Source organism: Gobio gobio (genome assembly GCF_949357685.1).
Source record: "Gobio gobio genome assembly, chromosome: 16".
Lineage (NCBI taxonomy): Eukaryota > Metazoa > Chordata > Actinopteri > Cypriniformes > Gobionidae > Gobio > Gobio gobio.
Genome location: NC_137109.1, coordinates 413,119 through 435,526, shown reverse-complemented (window position 1 = coordinate 435,526; position 22,408 = coordinate 413,119). Strand labels below are relative to the sequence as shown.

The following is a 22,408-nucleotide window of genomic DNA, read 5'->3' as shown; positions in this document are numbered from 1 at the left end:
TGTTCTCTCCCCGCTGCTCTTCTCCCTGTACACCAATGACTGCACTTCTAAAGACCCCTCAGTGAAGCTCCTGAGATCTGCAGATGACACCACTGTCATCGGCCTCATCCAAAACGGGGACGAGTCTGCTTACAGACTGGAGGTTGAACAGCTGCTGTCTGGTGCAGTTATAACAACCTTGAGCTCAACACGCTCAAAACGGTGGAGATGATAGTGGACTTCAGGAGGAACAGCCCATCATGAACAGCACTGGGGCAGCAGTGGAGTCATTCAGGTTCCTGGGCACCACCATCTCTCAGGACCTGAAGTGGGACAATCACATTGACTCCATTGTGAAAAAGGCCCAGCAGAGACTGTACTTCCTTCGTCAGCTGAGGAAGTTCAACCTCCCACAGGAGCTGCTGATTCAGTTCTACTCGGCTGTCATTGAGTCTGTCTTATGCACTTCCATCACTGTCTGGTTTGGTTCAGCTACCAAATATGACATCAAGAGACTACAATGCACAATCCGGACTGCGGAGAGGATTATTGGTGCTCCCCTGCCAACCCTCCAGGACCTGTACTCTTCCAGAGTGAGGAAGAGAGCAGGGAAAATCATCCCAGACTCCGCTCACCCTGGACACCTCCTGTTTGACCTGTTACCATCAGGACGGCGACTCCGATCACTGGCCACCAGAACATCTGGGCACAGGAACAGTTCCTTCCCACAGGCCATTTCCCTTTTGAACAGTTAAACACCCCCCCCCCCTTCCCTAAATGCAATACTCTGACTGTTTAGTACAATCTTCTAATCTCAGGAGATTATTTCTATATTCATACTACTCAAATACTGTAAATATGTTCATAATCTGTAAATGTTTAGTCTGACTAAACGTAACTGTGACCTTATATTTTTTATACTATTTTTCATATTTTATTCTTAGAATTTGTATTACTATGTTCTTGTTGTGTTTGTTTTGTATATGTGCACTGGAAGCTTCAGCACCAAGAAAAATTCCTTGTGTGTGCAAGCACACTTGGCAATAAAGCTCTTTCTGATTCTGATTATTATCTTCACTGATGAGATTCTTCACATCAGTGAATAAATGCTTAGTTTCCCACTCGTGTGCTTTAACTGTGTAGTGGTAGAACTCTTGTTAAGCGTGTCAGGGGTTCTGAGCTCTAATCCACACTCGTATAGTTTATTTCTCATTAAAACCAAAGTGTTCATCAGTGATTCTACATCAAGAAACAGAATAAATAAATACCGCTTATGTAACACAAACTAACAAATTGCTAATTAAATGGATATTTCTTTCTAGTAGGTACATCCTATGTCTCATAAAGTGGTGGGGACACACCCGTCCCAACCGCAAATTGAACCAGACATTGGCATAAACATCAGTTTTCTCATGACAGAGCAAGTTTGAAAACAAAGTTTACAAATAGCTACATGAAGAGTAACACACCTCGTTTAATGACAGATATGTTTAGGAAACGTCATGGCCGTCTGGAGGACTGAGGTTTGTTACAGTATATAATGCGTGCTGGGACATGTGCTAGTGTGTTTCTGTCTTGCTCAAAGGCTCATCTGTTTTACCGTTGATCAATCTCTTCTTCTGTAGCTTCAACCAGCAACGTTCTGTCCTAGTTTTGCTGATATATCTGGGATTGTGTGGTGATAGTGTTAAGTAAGGGTATAAGACTAATCATTTAACTGCTTACCATTATTTATTTGATGTTTTCAGTAAAAGCCAAAGCCAAAGTTTGCAGATTGAGAAAGCAAACATTCACACGTCATTAACACTGATCTGTAACAAAACTTTCAGAAGGTGCTTTAACTGGATACAAATATAATACAGTACCATAAGAACACATGTATGGTAACACTCATTGATCAAACACAGTGATAAATGACTGCTGCCTTGAGTAGGTCTATGTTTTAAGCAGTTGACACAAACTAAGAAAGGCCTTTCATGCATGTGTCCAGTACTTTCTTCAGTACTACACCCTGAGACCAGAACTTCACAGATCTCAGTACTGGAGCTAGGTCTCAGTGACCGGATCTGTTCCATTGCTGTTCAGTGTGTGGAGCTCAACCGGGTCAGTATTCTTCTTGACGGACACAGGGCCATCACTCCTGTTTTCCTGTGTGGCCTGACCCTTCCCGGTAGTCAGTGATTGCTGAAAGGACTCAGAGGTAAAGTAGTAGACCACCGGGTCAAAGCAGCAGTTGAAGGTGGCGATGCAAAGCGTTATGGGATACAGGGTCCGTGCGATCCTCTCCACCCAGCAGCTCACGAGCGCCTGAGTGCGCACCATGGCGTAGACGAAGAGAACAGAATTGTAAGGTACAAAGCAAATGATAAAAGTGGCCAAATGCACTACGATCATACGCAGAACGCGCTTCTTGTTGGTGCCGATCTGACATAGAGTGGCAGGTTTACGGAGAGTCCGGAGCACCATGGAGGAGCAGGCGAGATTGATCAGCAGTGGGATGAGGAAACCCACCACTTCAATCACGATCGTGATCTTAGACAAGTGGGTCTTCCACGTATTCTTGGAGAACCCTTCGAAGCAGGTTGTGCTAGCTTTGGACTTGTTGGTGGAGGAGAAGAAGGTGACCGACATGCCTCCGCCCAGGATCAACAGCCAGATGATGGCACACACGATGGCAGCATTGCGGCGGGTGCGGATGGAGAGCGAACGGAAGGGGTAAACGATCGCCAGGAAGCGATCCACACTGATGCACGTGAGGAACAGCATGCTGCCATAGATATTGGTGATGAAGGCTCCTCCGGAGATCTTGCACAAGGTGTCGCCGAAAGGCCAGTGGCGATTCACGTTATAAAAGATCTTGAACGGAAGAGTACACACGAACACCAGGTCTGATAACGCTAGATTGGTCATGAAAAGCGTGGTCTCGTTCCGCAGCTCCATGCGGCAGCAGAAGACGAACAGTGAAGCGCAGTTGGTGACCAGTCCCAGAACGAACGCCACACTGTACACCACACCGTACAGGTCGTACTTGAAGGAGTCATCGATGCCACAATTCTCCATCCCAGTCTCGTTAAGAACAAGACTGGCCATTATGAGCTGTGCGTGTGTTTCTAGTTAATTCCCAACACTCAGCAGGAGCTCTGCATGAGCCGTCCTTCCCATCATCCCCTCGCAGCTCCACAACGCTCTATCAGACGATCACATCTTATGCTGTGAAGGTTCCGTCAGCTTCCTTCGTCTGGTCACAGGCAAACCTGTAGTATCCTGCATGGGGGACGACAGTCAGAAAATAAGTTAGGGCAGTGCTTGAGTTATTGAAAGTCTAATGGTGCGTTCACACTGGACGCGAATGAAACGTTTTGTGCATTTCATTGATTAAATGTTGAGTCAATGCAAAGACGTGAATAGACATTCTGCGACGCACACACCGCAAATTGAGTGTTTGACGCGTGATTCGCACGGGTTGAAAAATCTGAACCTTGCCGGATATCCGCGGCTCGTTAACCAATCAGGTTATCCAATTAACCAATCACCAATCGCGTTAACTTGCTCTAGTAGTGACAACTATGAAGAGAAAATCATATGGTTTATATTAATCATATATTAATATGTGGTTCAGACAAGTGTGCATATGATTATCACTGTGATAACATTAAATGACATGAAACACAACCCAGTCTCTTTTTGTTAAATGCAAGTTTATGTTTGATCAATAATACAAAAGTATAAGTAAAAGGTATAATAAGCTACACATGAAATAAAGCAAACAATTCAGTCAAACATTCAAAGTCAGTGCTAGTCGGCCACAACGGTAATGTAAAGTTAAATAGCCTAAAAATAAAAAGGTAATGAAACTTCACTTTGCCTTCAGTCTAAACGATTTGCCAGGGAACAAATTACAGATCCATGAGAGCAAAGATCGGCCGTTACAAGACGAATTATATCTGGAGACGCCACAGAGACATCAGAGCCAGCGGCAGACGGCAGAAGGACTGGCCGAGGAAAGGCTGATCTCACCGGGTTAATGAGCTGAGCTGAGCACCGCTGATCCACTGGAGCTCACACACACACACACACACACCAGATCACATGTTCAGCTCCACACACACCAGATCACATGTTCAGCTCCACACACACCAGATCACATGTTCAACTCCACACACACCAGATCACATGATCAGCTCCACACACACCAGATCACATGTTCAACTCCACACACACCAGATCACATGTTCAACTCCACACACACCAGACCACATGTTCAACTCCACACACACCAGATCACATGATCAACTCCACACACACCAGACCACATGTTCAGCTCCACACACACCAGATCACATGTTCAGCTCCACACACACCAGATCACATGTTCAGCTCCACACACACAAGATCACATGATCAACTCCACACACACCAGATCACATGATCAGCTCCACACACACCAGATCACATGATCAACTCCACACACACCAGATCACATGTTCAGCTCCACACACACAAGATCACATGATCAACTCCACACACACCAGATCACATGATCAGCTCCACACACACCAGATCACATGTTCAACTCCACACACACCAGATCACATGTTCAACTCCACACACACCAGATCACATGTTCAGCTCCACACACACCAGATCACATGTTCAACTCCACACACACCAGATCACATGTTCAACTCCACACACACCAGATCACATGTTCAGCTCCACACACACCAGATCACATGTTCAGCTCCACACACACCAGATCACATGTTCAGCTCCACACACACCAGATCACATGTTCAACTCCACACACACCAGATCACATGTTCAACTCCACACACACCAGACCACATGTTCAACTCCACACACACCAGATCACATGATCAACTCCACACACACCAGACCACATGTTCAGCTCCACACACACCAGATCACATGTTCAGCTCCACACACACCAGATCACATGTTCAGCTCCACACACACAAGATCACATGATCAACTCCACACACACCAGATCACATGATCAGCTCCACACACACCAGATCACATGATCAACTCCACACACACCAGATCACATGTTCAGCTCCACACACACCAGATCACATGTTCAACTCCACACACACCAGATCACATGATCAGCTCCACACACACCAGATCACATGTTCAACTCCACACACACCAGATCACATGTTCAACTCCACACACACCAGATCACATGATCAGCTCCACACACACCAGATCACATGTTCAACTCCACACACACCAGATCACATGTTCAACTCCACACACACCAGATCACATGTTCAACTCCACACACACCAGATCACATGTTCAGCTCCACACACACCAGATCACATGTTCAACTCCACACACACCAGATCACATGTTCAACTCCACACACACCAGATCACATGTTCAGCTCCACACACACCAGATCACATGTTCAGCTCCACACACACCAGATCACATGTTCAGCTCCACACACACCAGATCACATGTTCAGCTTCACACACACCAGATCACATGTTCAGCTCCACACACACCAGATCACATGTTCAGCTCCACACACACCAGATCACATGTTCAGCTCCACACACACCAGATCACATGTTCAACTCCACACACACCAGATCACATGTTCAACTCCACACATACCAGATCACATGTTCAGCTTCACACACACCAGATCACATGTTCAGCTCCACACACACCAGATCACATGTTCAGCTTCACACACACCAGATCACATGTTCAGCTTCACACACACCAGATCACATGATCAACTCCACACACACCAGATCACATGTTCAGCTTCACACACACCAGATCACATGTTCAACTCCACACACACCAGATCACATGTTCAGCTTCACACACACCAGATCACATGTTCAGCTCCACACACACCAGATCACATGTTCAACTCCACACACACCAGATCACATGTTCAACTCCACACACACCAGATCACATGATCAACTCCACACACACCAGATCACATGTTCAGCTCCACACACACCAGATCACATGTTCAGCTCCACACACACCAGATCACATGTTCAGCTTCACACACACCAGATCACATGTTCAGCTCCACACACACCAGATCACATGTTCAGCTCCACACACACCAGATCACATGTTCAACTCCACACACACCAGATCACATGTTCAACTCCACACACACCAGATCACATGTTCAACTCCACACACACCAGATCACATGTTCAACTCCACACACACACTAGATCACATGTTCAACTCCACACACACCAGATAACATGTTCAACTCCACACACACACCAGATCACATGTTCAGCTCCACACACACCAGATCACATGATCAACTCCACACACACCAGATCACATGTTCAGCTCCACACACACCAGATCACATGTTCAACTCCACACACACCAGATCACATGTTCAGCTCCACACACACCAGGGCTGCGTTCAGCCCCGACAAAACGTTGCAAAACGTTTTTTAAACGGAAACGGTGCTGCGTTGAACACCCTGTTCTGTTGACGCAAGAGTCGTAACTATGGCAGCCGAGAAGGCCATTCTTTGTGTTCTTTTTAAGGAATTTTCGGAGCCTGATAAAATCGATATAAATACGTGTTTAATACTGCAAAATACATGCAATCACTTCCCTTGCCATCCAGAATAAATGAAAACACCCCAATCACATTTATTTAACTTTTTAATCTCCTGGTAATCAATTCTAATTTAAATCATTTTATTTCTAGTTCTTACTTTTTTAATAGCTTGTATTTTCTTTCTCACTTTATATCAAGCAATTACCATATATGAAATTTGGTATATAAATAAACTTGCCTTGCAATGAAGCTAAATATCTAAATAAATACATCATCATGTTGATTATATATATATATATATATATATATATATATATATATATATATATATATATATATATATATATATATATATATATATTCTCTTACGACATTCTAATATCTTCAATTGTTGTGTATACTGAGCTGCAGCGGACACATTTGTAAACATCTTCACTTGGACCCATTGTGTGAGCTGTCTCTTTAATACCGCGTGGTTTATATACATGTTGCTGCTGATTGGACTGACATATTTGACACACCCACCAAACGAGAAAAAACGCATCTCAAACCCGTTGCACACCGGTGCGCACCGTTTCCAGGAAACATGACGTTCAACCGGAAACCGTAGCAAAACGTTGCGCACCGGTTTGAGCGTTGAACGTGCCCCAGATCACGTTCAACTCCACACACACCAGATCACATGTTCAGCTCCACACACACCAGATCACATGTTCAGCTCCACACACACCAGATCACATGTTCAGCTCCACACACACCAGATCACATATTCAGCTCCACACACACCAGATCACATGTTCAGCTCCACACACACCAGATCACATGTTCAGCTCCACACACACCAGATCACATGTTCAGCTCCACACACACCAGATCATAGGCTTGTTCGCCTTCACCCAGCGATGCGCAGACCGATCGGCGGCTGACTTGAAGCAGTGCATGCCGGTTAGAAATTTTGTCCGACTTGAGGCAGCGCCGACGTCACGTGACAGTGACGTATGTCAACAAAGTGCCGCGAGAACGATTCGAGAGTTCATCTTCCAGAATCTGGCAGTTCGTTTTGGGAGTTCATTTTAGTCCATCCTGAAGTCCGTTTTGCAGAGATGGACTAAAATGAACTCCCAAAACGTACTGCCAGATTCTGGAAGATGAATTCTTCAAACAGTGGAGCTAGAGGATGTGGTGCTGGTCCTTCAAGAGTCATTCTCAACCTATAAAACCTATAAAGCCTATAAAAAAAACCTTCTTCGTGTATTTTACAACACTTCAGCTTGTGATTCTTATCTAGTGGGGGTCATATTTTAGGATTCTTTACCTAACTGAAGTCTCTGAGATCCTGACACCTTCACTTCTGGAGACTCCAGGTAGGTTCAGCTCTGGAAAATGGTGGCGCTGGAGACTAAAGGGTTCCTGATGGTTTCACCCTTAATTCTTCACCTTAATTCTTCATTCTTTTGCAGTTAATAGGTGTCTTTTCTTCACCATCTGTTTTTGTCAGACCCTGCTGACCCAACGAGCATTTCACTGTCCAATGGTCACGCCTTAACTGCAATGTCTAGTATTGCATTAGTATTGCATCCTTCTCATGGGCATTTAATACTTTTTGACTTTTCAGTCTGAGTTAAATCTCTTTTTTGGCTCAATTTATCTGTAAAAGAAAACATGCCTAATAATTCTGCACACCTGAAAATAAGGTGTTTTTCATTTTCAGCCTTCATGAACAATTATATATCACTTATACATTATTAAATACTAAATTAATAGTAGTTATTAGGATTACTGTGGTTTGGAATTGGTCAAATGTGCCTGGAAAAAAAATATGATTAGAAAATCAACGTGCCTAATAATTCTGCACACAGTGTATGTTTTGTCACACATTAACAGTAGATTTGAACTAAAAAGACGTGTAAACACAGCCCATGTCAGCCATTTCTCAACGAGACGAGCCGCTGGCAGAAGCCCCGCCCATGAGGAGAACTCACGTCTGTTGTGAAGTGAATGTCACGCGCGAATGAAGCGAGTAAACTCAAAATGTTCAAGCGTGATTTATTTGCGTCATTCGCGTCCAGTGTGAACTAACCATTAGACCTTCGGGGAATCTGGGGTTCCTATTTGATCCTAATTGATGCTTTAAAGCTCATGTCAGGTGTGTGACCTTTGCTCAGTCTTAAAGATGCTGAAACTGTTCTCCATGCTTTCATAAGCTCCTGTTTGACTGTTGGAACTCCTTGTTCTGTTTTCCACTAAAGCCCTTAATCGTCTGCAACTAGTGCACAATTCAGCCGCCTGTGCGCCTACATGGAACAAACAATCAGCTCACATCGCTCCCTACTGTCTACCGCATTCCGTTCAAAATACTCGTGTCAAATTGTGCCATGGTTTAGCACCCTTATATCACACCTTCATTTGTCCTGCCCGCACTCTTAGATCTAGTTCTGAGCACTCACTTGTCCTACCCACGGTCAAACTCTACTATTGGTGGTTACATAAACCTCCACGCTGTGACCTCACTCCACACCTGTGTTCACTCGATGTTTTGTTTCCTTTTTTGTTATATCCATATTGCTCATTGGTTATTGTCTGATTGTTCCTGTTATTATCTCGCTGGAAAAGTGAAAGGAAACTTTGCTCCCCAGCCGTTTCCGCTGCTGACTGGTTCTACGCTCAGTAATATGGTTTACTGTTGTAGCATGAGTGAGGGCACATGCAGTTATGAAGCGTGAGATATACCATGACATGAGTTGTAAGTAATACAGACACAATGACACAGGGCTGTGCAATTAATCGTATTGTATTTCAAATTCACTTTAGGTTTCCCGCGATTATGAAAACAGGATAATGGAGGTAAAGCGTTTATTGTGCTGCTGCCGCATTCAGTCCATCTTCCTTTCCTTCACACCGGTGCGCTTTCATTCCTCCTGAAGCCAAACTCAACATCAAATCAGCCGAATAAGGGACGTGCTTGATATTAGACAGTTATTAAAAGTTAATTCAACCAGGAAAGAGACACTGTTCCCTATGTGATCACCTGTGCACGCTCCGAGATGGACTAATCAAAGTATACTATGAGCTTCAGATACACGCCTAAACGCTCAAATAGCACACACACAAATGTCGAAATGCCGTTTTGGTAATTATTCTCATAAACACAGTGGGTTCTGTCTTAAGTGAATGCAAACACTGAGAGAGAGCGCGTGTGTATCAGTGAATTGGATCCGTGCATTCACTCTTAAAGTGACAGCAGCCTAATAAACCTGCTGTAGTCATTAATGATAATCAAACAACAGAGGACCGAGAGAACATCACTCACTGCTTTCGACTGAATAAGGATTAGTCTATATTTAATGTGTACAGCAGTGTTATTGTACATCTGCGGCAGGAGAAAGGAAAGCTTCTGTTATCGTGGCAGATTCTTCCCATCCTCTATAGTTCATGTCTGGGAGAAAGTACCTTTGGTGAAAAAGGCCAAGTATAAGAAGAAATTTATTCCAGCTGCCATTGATATTTTAAACAGGATCTTATTTTACTTTATTCTGAATTTTTTTTTTTTTTTACAATAAATAAAAAAACATATTTTTTTGTTATTTTTAGTCATTCTTCACAATATCTTCTTTTGTGATAAGTAGACTAACCCTTTAATTTCAAACTTTTTTGTTTGTTTGTTTGTTTGTTTACAAATGTTGTAGTGTTGTAACTGTAATTTTTATTTCAGTAAATTAATTCTTTTTCTATGCAATTAAAGCAAACTGATTACAGAAAGCAAAAGCATACAGTAAACGTGTCATGAAGCCACACAAAGCTTTGTGTGAGAAACATATGAAACGTATGATCGCTGATAACTGATTAACTTTCCTTGCATCTCTGCCAAATATTAATATTACAACTCAACCCTAACATTCAGAATCACAGCTTTAATAAAGCATCGCAGGACTGCATTACTGGTCTGTTAAATGTCCTAATTTAAACATATATCTGAGATCTATATAATATAGCGGGTGTTTCCTCTGCAATACTCTTCATAAAGCACATTATAAAGCTGAAACACATCTGAAACTTGACCTGACCTTTATTTCATGCGAGTTGACATTGAGTGGACTGAGTGGTTTGGCTAATAAAAGATTATCTGACCCAAAAGATTGATTCAGTCGCCAATGCACGCACCATACAAAATATGAAGAAACACTGTTTATGAGAATAAACAGCACACATATTACGAGTTAAATGATTAAACTGTTAACATTATTACTTCAGCACGCACAGGGAAATAAACAATCACAGCAAGCATCAGATCTTACCTGTGTATTCACTGACCTGTGTATTCACTGACCTGTGACGCCTTTCTTCAGGGAAATCTCATATGTTAGAAAAGACGTGAACAAGCACACAGAGTTCACACCATCAGTCGCTGAGCTCCACAAACACAGGAAACTTACATAAAACTGAGATCAAGAACCGGTGACTGGTGCAAAAGAGGGGCTACTCACTGCAGAGCCATAACCTCCAGCTCCGCCTCTCTGGAGCTCCAGCTCCACCTCTCTTGACTACTGTGGGCATGATGGGTGGAGCTGCATCCCCTAACCCCAGCTCTCCACCCATTGGACAGGTTAAGCTCCACCCTTGAGCTTCAGATGCTGTGCAGCGAGCACTACACCGGAGAGAACACGAGAACACGCCTGAAGAAACAGCCGCTTTCAAACCAAACATACAACAATAAGAATAAAATAAACTCTGATATTGACTTGATAAAACACATATAAACAGAGTGAAGTATTTTTTAAGTATATGTACGTTATCAGTGATTTTCTCTGGAGAACTTTTACTTCACTTCATTACAAACATAATGTCGTACTTTTGACAAAATTTATTTAATCAGAGTAAACATACTTCACTACTGTCCGCCTCTGCATATAAATCATTTTAACTATATTTAATCCTACATGTATTTTTAAAATACAATTTTCCTTAATTTATTATTTTCTGCATTTATTTTATTTTATTCTTTTTAACTCTTGTTTATTTATATATATTTTTTCATTTATTTCTATATTTATACGTTCATTTATTTTTATACTGTCACGTGGAAAAGGTTTCAGAAAAACTTCCTCTGAAGACTGATAGGAATAAATCCAGGGAAGGTTGAATAAATGAGGATGTCCAGCTGAGGTGTATTGCCCTTTGGCCTCTCCGCTGCGCCCACAGCCCCACTGAAGGGCCGATGGAGGATCTGCGGTCAGTCCTGCGGTCAGCACTCGGGACAGGACTCCCTCTGCTGGGAGACAGCCTCCGTTACAGTTAGAAACATACATCTTTTGCAACATTATGAATGTCTTCACTTTTAATGCATCCTTGATGAATAAAGTATTGATTTCTCTCTTTTGTTTAATCCTACAGTAAATCTTCCAATAGTATCAGAGTTTCCACTAAAATCAACATTATTAATAGAAAATAATGATAAATGTTTCTTAGCAGGAAATCAGTGTATTATAATGCTGAACATCCAGCTTTGATCACAGGAATACATTTCATTTCATCTATAAAAATAACAACAAATTGTAATAATACTTCACAATATTACATTTTTACTGATTGAAGCATAAGATACTTTTTTTTAAAACACACATTTGTAAAGTGTTGGTCCTTTATATGAGGTGTTCTTAACTACTATACTAACATCAGACATTAAGCTCAGCGATGTGTGATTATAAATACAACTACAGCAAGTAATCACAGATGTCATCACATGCAGGTATTTATTTTGTTATTCTGTAACTATACATTTAAGTCCTGAGTAATATTAAGTAACTGCATGTACTTACTCTAGGGTTAGAGTTAGGTTTAGTTGCATGTAATTATGCATAATTGACTGTTATTCCTACTGTAACTGCATGTTGTAACATCAAGTCCACTGGAGGCAAGGTCTCAGAGCCCAAGTGCAGTTTATTGTACTCAAAACAACAAACGATAACTTCACCTGGTCTTGACTAACTTGACGACGACAACCAAAACATAAACTCACCACCGACGGTTACAACGTCAACACTAGACCAGGACACATGGCAAACACGAGGGCTTAAATACACAAGGACTGATGACTAGACACACCTGTGAACAAAGAACCAAAGACAACACGACACAAGAACACACGAGGGCATGGGGATCGCATGACAACCAGGAAACCTGACAGAGAACATGACAAACTAAGAACAAAATAAAGATTTTTATAAAAACACAATAAGTGCATTGTATCAAATGATTCATGTAAATGTTAGTGTGTAGTAGTTAAAGACACCTCATATAAAGTGATGAGAATTTTGTAAAATGAAGTTTGACTAATCGTGTTCCTGACTTTACTAACACTTTATTTTTTAATTCATTTTTTTGGTAATTTGCTTTGTGTAAATTTGTAAATGTAAACACCAGTTGTGATGTGTGGTGTGTGTGTGGTTGTGATGTGCAGATGAGCAGTATTGTGTGGAGTAGGTTTATAACTAACTGACTGCCATTGAATCAACAAACATCCCCGCATCACGAAACACTTTCGCTTTCAGAGACGCGTCACGGCTTGTTTCTGCTACTGGTGTATTTCGACAATACCGTGCCAAATCATAAGACACGCCACACGCAGAACTTCCTCTCTCTGCAGAGCTGCATGATGAGCACGCCGAGCTGCACCAAACACACGCAGAGACAGCTCAACACAACAGGTAGGACAACACACACTTCTTCCTCTACAGCCCAAACACACCTGGATTAAACACACACTACATACAGTGTGCCATTCATCCTTCAACACACACATACACACTGAGAATTGCCACTATTAATGATGATTAGTGTGTTGATTGTGTTGTTTTTGTAGGTGTGTTATATGAGTTTATGTCTTTTAAAAGTCGAATCATTGATGTATCGTCATGTGAGCGGTCAGCACAATCTAAACGTGTTGTCCTGGAGCCAACAACAGATAAAACCACTCCAACTGAACACACACACACACATGAGCTGATTTGCATACTCGTGAAACCTGAGTTCCTCAATTTGATCAACATGTGCTTGCAGCTGTACAGTCAATATTCTAATGAACAATGTTAGAAATGTTCAAATGTGTTGTTTAAATGGTAAAATTACTATCAAATCCAAATGCAATGCTGGCAGATCCATTAATAATGTTTAAGTTGAAAATATGAGGCTTGAGCACGGAGAGGTACATAAACCATGTACAGCTGCCCACGTCACACACTTCCTACACGCTTACACAGGAAGGGAGGAGACACTAGTGAAACTTTATACGAACGTTATCATTTATACACCAAAGTGCCATCTGCTAAAGTTCATCCACTCACTTTTGTCAACCATACGCTTGAGAAGTGTATTTGTGCCGTGTGTGTGTGTGCTGCAGTAACTACAGTGCGTCTCCTTTGTTTCCACAGTGAAAGTTTGACCATGGCATCCATGAACATGTCGTGTCTGAAGTGTTCAACTAATATGACTGAATGGGAGACCTCCATGAACAAACTCTACACGTTCTTCTACCTGATCATCTTCATCCCGGGCCTGCTGAGCAACACCCTGGCCCTCTGGGTGCTGTGTCGCTTCATAAGGTCAGCGTCTCACCGCTAATATTCACTCAGTAAAGCCGGTGCACACTGGACGCTCTGGCCGTCCGCAGCTAATCTTGGCAATGCTAGAATATTCCTTCGATCCGAGATCAGAGTCTGAAGTCTTTGAGCGCTGAAATGTTCCGCTTAATGATCGCTGCGGTCAGATTTGACCAGATTTCTCCAAATCAAAACGATAATCATGAGTTAATGTGTGACTAAACTAATCATTGAGCATTGATCAACCAATGAACATTATATATGATTAATAGATTAAGTAATCAATAATTTTTATTAGTTAAATGTGTCATGGTGTATAAATTCCCTAATAACATATACACCGATCAGGCATAACATCCTAATATTGTGTTGGTCCCCCTGACCCGTCTCTGATGGACTCCTCTAGACCCCTGAAGGTGTGCTGTGGGATCTGGCACCAAGATGTTAGCAGCAGATCTTTTCAGTCCTGTAAGATGTAAGGCGGAGCCTCCATGGATCGAACTTGTTTGTTCGTCTCTTACCACAGATGCTCGATTGGATTGAAATCTGGGGAATTTGGACTCAAACTCGTTGTTGTGCTCCTCAAACTGAGATGCTCTGTGTATTCTGACCCCTTTCTTTCAGAACCAGCATTAACTTTTTGAGCAGTTTGAGCTCCAGTAGCTCGTCTGTTTGATCGACCACATGGGCATCAATGAGCCTCGGCCGCCCATGACCCTGTGGCCGGTTCTCCACTGGTCCTTCATGACCCTGTGGCCGGTTCTCCACTGGTCCTCCATGACCCTGTGGCCGGTTCTCCACTGGTCCTTCATGACCCTGTGGCCGGTTCTCCACTGGTCCTCCATGACCCTGTGGCCGGTTCTCCACTGGTCCTTCATGACCCTGTGGCCGGTTCTCCACTGGTCCTCCATGACCCTGTGGCCGGTTCTCCACTGGTCCTTCATGACCCTGTGGCCGGTTCTCCACTGGTCCTCCATGACCCTGTGGCCGGTTCTCCACTGGTCCTTCATGACCCTGTGGCCGGTTCTCCACTGGTCCTCCATGACCCTGTGGCCGGTTCTCCACTGGTCCTCCATGACCCTGTGGCCGGTTCTCCACTGGTCCTCCATGACCCTGTGGCCGGTTCTCCACTGGTCCTTCATGATCCTGTGGCCGGTTCTCCACTGGTCCTCCAAAACCCATAACCACAATGACATATTACTTAACGATTAGTTAACAGTCCTCAACAAGTCAAAACAAAATCATATCTTTGCAAAATCAAGACAACTGGACGTTGAAGTACATGGCTTCGACCCATTGTGGTAATTAATACATGCATTTACATTATTAGGTAATATAATATGTTATTAGGGTATTAATACATTATGACACATTGAATTAATAGTATTTTATTGATGACTTAATCTATTAATCATATAGACTCTTCATTAGATGCTGATGCAGTGCTCATCAACTCATGTTCATCTAGTTAAGCAAGAACTAGTGTTACCAGATGGTGTTTGTTTGCTAGTCCCCACTTCCAGCCCAATAATAGCAGTGGCGCTCACAGCCACTGAACATGTGACTGAAGCGTGACATGGCTGACAGTGAGGATCCTGTTCATTGAGTCTTGACGAGCAACAGTCGTACAGTGTGCACTCGGGGAATCAAGCTGGTTTACAATATTATCCCTCAGAGGTTCAGAATGTAGGCCTTCTTTAACCGCTGTAATGTATTTCACAAGGTCTTATGTGTGTCTTCTAATGCCATTGATTCTCTCGACCCACAGCAAAAAGACGAAAGCCATCATCTTCATGATTAACCTGACCATAGCTGACCTGGCTCACGTGCTGTCGCTGCCCCTTCGCATTCACTACTACATCCAACAAGACTGGCCGTTTGGCAGCGGGTTGTGCCTGCTGTGCTTCTACCTGAAATACCTGAACATGTACGCCAGCATCGCCTTCCTGGTGTGCATCAGCATCCAGCGCTGTGCGTTCCTCCTGCGGCCGTTCAGAGCCAAGCACTGGAAGTCCCGCTACGACGTGTGCATCAGCGCGGCGGTGTGGGTGCTGGTGGGGCTCTGCTGCTCGCCCTTCATCCTCATGAGGAAAGGGTCAGCAGGAAACGACAGACACTGCTTCAAAGACCTGCCCATGCGGAAGCTGGATTTCAGCGTGGCCGTTTCCATGATGGCCGCCGCTGAACTCTTCGGATTCATCGGTCCGCTGATCATCATCGGCTTCTGTACGTACTTGATAGTGAAGTCTTTGCGCCAGCGGAACAAGAACGAGCAGTCGACCGGCAACACGAGGAAGGCTTTGCGCATGGTGAGGGTGTGCGCAGGTGTCTTCCTCTTCTGCTTCGCCCCCTACCACATCAACTTCCTGCTCTATCTGATGGTCACCCAGTGCGTCATCACGAACTGTGAAGTGAGTCGGGCCATCAGACAGTTCCACCCCATCTCTCTCTGCATGGCCAGCCTGAACTGCTGCCTCAACCCTCTCATCTACTACTTCCTGACCACTGAGTTCAAGCAGCAGCTGTCCCACCACGGCAGCTCAGTGCTCCGGGGCCGTCTGATGAGCATGGAGAGCACCTCTTCCTATCGGGAATGAGGGGGTCAGCAGCGCATTATTATTATCAAGACTTTCTGTTAACACGTTTGGTGTAGGGCTATTCAGCCCGAGCACCGATGGTGTGAGGACCCTATTGGAATCGCTCAGTCGGTTATTATTATTCCCCGAAAAAATCGCATTTTTGAGGGCTTAAACATGCTCGAAACTTTGCACACCGGTCAGAACTGGCAAAAATGTACACCTGATATGGGTTTCAGAATTAGGTGGGGTAAAAAACCTCAACGGATTGAGCCTCCCGCTCCGTTTCACGTATGTGTACGATATTCGGATTATACTTGTAATGTGCCAATACCTACAAAAAAGTCTCTTGGAGTATAGTCCTAAACGCAACAGGAAGTCAGCCATTTTGAATTTCCTCTTCGATTTTTGTGCAGTTTTGCCATTTTCAGACGTCGTACTTTAACAAACTCCTTCCGAGTTTTTATCGGATCATCTTCAAATTTGGTGAGTGTAATCATAAGGCCTTTGCAACGCTAAATTCCGAAGATATAGAGTTTTCGTAGAAGGGCGTGGCCCTCGTGCCACGAAACAGCAAATTTCGATGTTTCGCCACGAAACAGGAAGTTGCTGTAACTCAGGTATTCAATGTCCAATTTGCCCCAAACTTCCCACGTTTGATAAGAGTCCTGTCCTGAACACATGTCCATGCCCATATAGTTACAGTCACAGCGCCACCTTCTGGCAACAGGAAGTGACATGTTTAATACTTTTATGGACTTCTAATAATATATTAAGTCTGTCAATAAGTTTTAATCTGGCTAGCAACATGCTATAAACATAATAAAACATGCTAGCAACACTTAGCTAAGTGCTAAAGAATGCCATTAATGCAATGAAACAGGAAGTTGTTGTAACAGGCATACAATGTCCGTCCGTGTTTAACACTGTGATGCACTACTAGCAACATACTAAAATATGCAATTGAGTATTAAACAATATTAGAAACATTCTAAAACATGCTAGCAACATTTTGCTGAGTGCTAAAGCATGCTATTGTCATCATGAAAAACTAAGTTGTTGTAACTGCATACAATGTTGAATCTGCGCCAAACAAGTGCCCTGGTTTATTTTTCTCCATTAGGTCACCTGATGGGGTTTTGGTTTCCTTGCCACTGTTGCCTCTGGCTTGGCGTGCTCATTTGGGGACACTAAATTTTTCTACATTTTTCAACTAAATATCCAAATAAATCTAATTATTAAACTAAATTAACCATATCAACTAAATTACTGATCTAAAGCCCACACTGTCACTGTATGATAATTGAAATGAACTGATGACATCAGCGTTTTCTCCAGAATGGCTATACAGCTGAATACAATTCTGTTGCATTATTTTCCTGTTTAACACTGTAAAGCTGCTTTGAAACAATCTGCATTGTTAAAAGCGCTATATAAATAAGGTTGACTTGACTTGACATGGTCTGAAGACATCTACATGCCAAAATGTAGCAATAGTCATAGCGCCACCAGCTGGTAGCAGGAAGTGTGGTAAGTACAATTGACTGATGTAGTCCTCGTATTGTTATATCCTTAAATACATACTGCTCACAGTGCTCTGTGTTCCTAAAGCCACCGCGGTGGAGGCGGTACGGGTGTGAGCCCTTTCATCACTGCTTGCAGCTTTAATTATTATTATTTAGTTTATCAAATGTTTCACATCTTGCCTAAATCGTCAATATACAAACTGAAGTACACTGCCATTCAAACGTTTTTGATAGGTAAGATTTGTAACGTTTTTAGAAGAAGTCTCTTATGCTCAACAAGGCTGTGTTTATCTGATCATAACTCCAGTAATCAGTGAAATATTCCTCCAGTGTAGATCAGCTGTTCTCTGTGTGAATATGTAGTAAAGTGTCATTTATTCCTGAATTTATCATCATTACTCCAGTCTTCAGTGTCACATGAGCCTTCACTACTCATTCTCATATGAGGATTTTATAATCAACACACATTTATGATTATTAATCGTTGTGTATAAAAAAATGTCAGGACACTTTGATGAATAAAGTTCAAAAGAACAGCATTTATTTTAAATATAATCTTTTGTAACATTGTACATTTTTTACTGTTACTTTTGATCAATTTAAAGCATCCTTGATGAATGAAAGAATTCATTTCTTTAAGTTCTTTCCCAAAAAAAGAAATACAAATGTCTTACTGACCTGAAACTTATGAACGGTAGTATAATGATGAAAAAGCTTCCTATAGGGAACGAGTGGTGCATGCCATACGTCAGCAGCGCATCATTATGAAGGATTAAACCAGCATTTCTGTTCAAACATTTAGTGTAGCGTTGCAACAAGCAACTGTTCAGTGTTATGTTTTTTCAGTTGATCAAATGTTTCACATCTGGCCTAAATCTTACATTTCAACAGTGTGCAAACTGGAGTATTTATTATGTGCTTTACATTGTTTGAAAAATATCAAAAATACAAAACATTTCAGTTCTATGTCCATCAGGTATTGTTCTGAGCAAAATGACTCCATTTGATGGCACATCTGCAGACGCTCTATGAAGTATTTGAAGTTTATTAGTGACAGGCATTAGTTTGAGGAGTTATGGAGCTGAGAATAACTTCCATTGACTGTATTGAGTTTACCTGTTGCTTTCTTGTATTGTGCTTAGAATAGATGAGATTAACTGTTCAATGTGCTAATGTTCAATAAATGACATTAAATATGTCTAATGGTGTTTAATTGTAATGCAATCAATTGTAAAATAAATGTGAAAACGGTTTGATATACTGATGTTGTGTTTCTGTCTCATTTACTCTGAGGGTCTGAATTTAATTAGTTTCTCATCACTTCTATTTGTGTGGAAAAGAACCACATGAGAGAAGAAAGAAAATCATGGTTTAGAACGGCGGTCGCCAACTGACCGAATCCGGACCGTGAGATAAACCCATCCGGACCGCGAAGGAAATAATTTATTTAATTATTAATTTATTTAATTATATCAGGCACATCAAGGTCAGCTCAGTAGAGGTGCTTGGGTCCTACAGCGCCGCGTGTGAAGAGAGCGGACAGATGAAACTTTCAAACAATGGCATTCTCAAAAATTAAGGAAGTAGAGTTTTGAGAGAATTGGGTGGAAAAGCATGCATTTGTTGTTCTTGCATCGAGCTGTGCGAGGCCTGTGAGTCTCACTCGCTCCGAGTCTGTTGTGGTTGTCAAAAGTGGAAACATTTAACATTAAAACATGAAAATGAAACTGACCCCCCTCTCAGCTGCCACAGCCACAGGAAGAGCTGAAATGCAGAGGATGTGCTCTTCAGACCGCACCTTGAGTAGCTTTAGCAGTCCATGAATCCCCCTGATGATAAAATGACCCTATTATGGCTTTTAAAAGGTTCCTATTTTTGTTTCGGGGAGTCCCAACAACAGGTCTAAAAACACTTTCACTGTCACAGTATATGCATTTATCTTTACCTGCTCGACAACTCCCAAAGGACTCGCTCAACGATTTGTCTTCCAAACCCCTACTTTTAGAGATGCTAATCTGCAATGACCCAGTCAGAAGTGATTGGTCAGATGACTCAGTCAGTGGTGATTGGTCAGATGACCCAGTCAGTGGTGGTTGGTCAGATGACCCAGTCAGTGGTGATTGGTCAGATGACCCAGTCAGTGGTGATTGGTCTGATGACCCAGTCAGTGGTGGTTGGTCAGATGACCCAGTCAGTGGTGATTGGTCTGATGACCCAGTCAGAAGTGATTGGTCAGATGACCCAGTCAGAAGTGATTGGTCAGATGACCCAGTCAGTGGTGATTGGTCAGATGACCCAGTCAGTGGTGATTGGTCAGATGACCCAGTCAGAAGTGATTGGTCAGATGACTTAGTCAGTGGTGGTTGGTCAGATGACCCAGTCAGTGGTGATTGGTCAGATGACCCAGTCAGTGGTGGTTGGTCAGATGACCCAGTCAGTGGTGATTGGTCAGATGACCCAGTCAGTGGTGATTGGTCAGATGACCCAGTCAGAAGTGATTGGTCAGATGACTCAGTCAGTGGTGATTGGTCAGATGACCCAGTCAGAAGTGATTGGTCAGATGACTCAGTCAGTGGTGAATGGTCAGATGACTCAGTCAGTGGTGATTGGTCAGATGACCCAGTCAGTGGTGGTTGGTCAGATGACCCAGTCAAAGTGATTGGTCAGATGACTCAGTCAGTGGTGGTTGGTCAGATGACCCAGTCAGAAGTGATTGGTCAGATGACCCAGTCAGTGGTGGTTGGTCAGATGACCCAGTCAGTGGTGATTGGTCAGATGACCCAGTCAGAGGTGGTTGGTCAGATGACCCAGTCAGTGGTGGTTGGTCAGATGACCCGTTCAGTTGTGATTGGTCAGATGACCCAGTCAGTGGTGGTTGGTCAGATGACCCAGTCAGAAGTGATTGGTCAGATGACCCAGTCAGTGGTGGTTGGTCAGATGACCCGTTCAGTGGTGATTGGTCAGATGACTCAGTCAGTGGTGATTGGTCAGATGACCCGTTCAGTGGTGATTGGTCAGATTGGTCAGATGACCCAGTCAGTGGTGATTGGTCAGATGACCCAGTCAGTGGTGATTGGTCAGATGACCCGTTCAGTGGTGGTTGGTCAGATGACTCAGTCAGTGGTGATTGGTCAGATTGGTCAGATGACCCAGTCAGTGGTGATTGGTCAGATGACCCAGTCAGTGGTGATTGGTCAGATTGGTCAGATGACCCAGTCAGTGGTGATTGGTCAGATGACCCAGTCAGTGGTGATTGGTCAGATGACTCAGTCAGTGGTGATTGGTCAGATGACCCAGTCAGTGGTGATAGGTCAGATTGGTCAGATGACCCAGTCAGTGGTGATTGGTCAGATGACCCAGTCAGTGGTGGTTGGTCAGATGACCCAGTCAGTGGTGATTGGTCAGATGACCCAGTCAGTGGTGATTGGTCAGATGACCCAGTCAGTGGTGATTGGTCAGAGGACTCAGTCAGTGGTGGTTGGTCAGATGACCCAGTCAGTGGTGGTTGGTCGGATGACTCAGTCAGTAGTGATTGGTCAGATTACCCAGTCAGTGGTGGTTGGTCAGATGACTCAGTCAGTGGTGATTGGTCAGATGACCCAGTCAGTGGTGGTTGGTCAGATGACTCAGTCAGTGGTGATTGGTCAGATGACCCAGTCAGTGGTGGTTGGTCAGATGACCCAGTCAGTGGTGGTTGGTCAGATGACTCAGTCAGTGGTGATTGGTCAGATGACCCAGTCAGTGGTGGTTGGTCAGATGACCCAGTCAGTGGTGGTTGGTCAGATGACTCAGTCAGTGGTGATTGGTCAGATGACCCAGTCAGTGGTGATTGGTCAGATGACCCAGTCAGTGGTGGTTGGTCAGATGACTCAGTCAGTGGTGGTTGGTCAGATGACCCGTTCAGTGGTGGTTGGTCAGATGACTCAGTCAGTGGTGATTGGTCAGATGACCCAGTCAGTGGTGATTGGTCAGATGACCCAGTCAGTGGTGATTGGTCAGATGACTCAGTCAGTGGTGATTGGTCAGATGACTCAGTCAGTGGTGGTTGGTCAGATGACCCAGTCAGTGGTGATTGGTCAGATGACCCAGTCAGTGGTGGTTGGTCAGATGACCCAGTCAGTGGTGATTGGTCAGATGACC

General features: G+C 43.3%; 2 protein-coding genes across 6 annotated transcripts; one reads left to right on the top strand and one right to left on the bottom strand.

Moving 5' to 3' along the window:
• Positions 1 to 907: 907 nt before the first annotated feature.
• Positions 908 to 12,579, bottom strand: lpar4 (lysophosphatidic acid receptor 4). 4 transcript variants are annotated; one of them, XM_079838659.1, is made up of 4 exons: positions 12,388 to 12,579; positions 11,056 to 11,840; positions 10,867 to 10,923; positions 908 to 3,243 (listed from the first exon to the last, which is right to left on the bottom strand). In XM_079838659.1, the coding sequence occupies exon 4, from the start codon at positions 3,067 to 3,069 to the stop codon at positions 2,026 to 2,028; it is 1,044 nt and encodes a 347-aa protein (XP_079694785.1). In that variant the 5' UTR covers positions 3,070 to 3,243; positions 10,867 to 10,923; positions 11,056 to 11,840; positions 12,388 to 12,579; the 3' UTR covers positions 908 to 2,025. The 4 variants fall into 4 exon arrangements, with proteins under 4 accessions (XP_079694785.1, XP_079694787.1, XP_079694788.1 ...); XM_079838662.1 differs by lacking the exon at positions 12,388 to 12,579 and having other exon boundaries at positions 928 to 3,243; positions 10,883 to 10,923; positions 11,056 to 11,153; XM_079838661.1 differs by lacking the exons at positions 11,056 to 11,840; positions 12,388 to 12,579 and having other exon boundaries at positions 922 to 3,243; positions 10,883 to 11,012.
• Positions 12,580 to 13,157: 578 nt separating this feature from the next.
• p2ry10 (P2Y receptor family member 10) lies at positions 13,158 to 19,533 on the top strand. 2 transcript variants are annotated; one of them, XM_079839652.1, is made up of 3 exons: positions 13,158 to 13,275; positions 13,999 to 14,169; positions 15,935 to 19,533. In XM_079839652.1, the coding sequence occupies exons 2-3, from the start codon at positions 14,012 to 14,014 to the stop codon at positions 16,761 to 16,763; spliced, it is 987 nt and encodes a 328-aa protein (XP_079695778.1). In that variant the 5' UTR covers positions 13,158 to 13,275; positions 13,999 to 14,011; the 3' UTR covers positions 16,764 to 19,533. The 2 variants fall into 2 exon arrangements, with proteins under 2 accessions (XP_079695778.1, XP_079695777.1); XM_079839651.1 differs by lacking the exon at positions 13,158 to 13,275 and having other exon boundaries at positions 13,910 to 14,169; positions 15,935 to 19,531.
• The last annotated feature ends 2,875 nt before the right edge of the window (positions 19,534 to 22,408 follow it).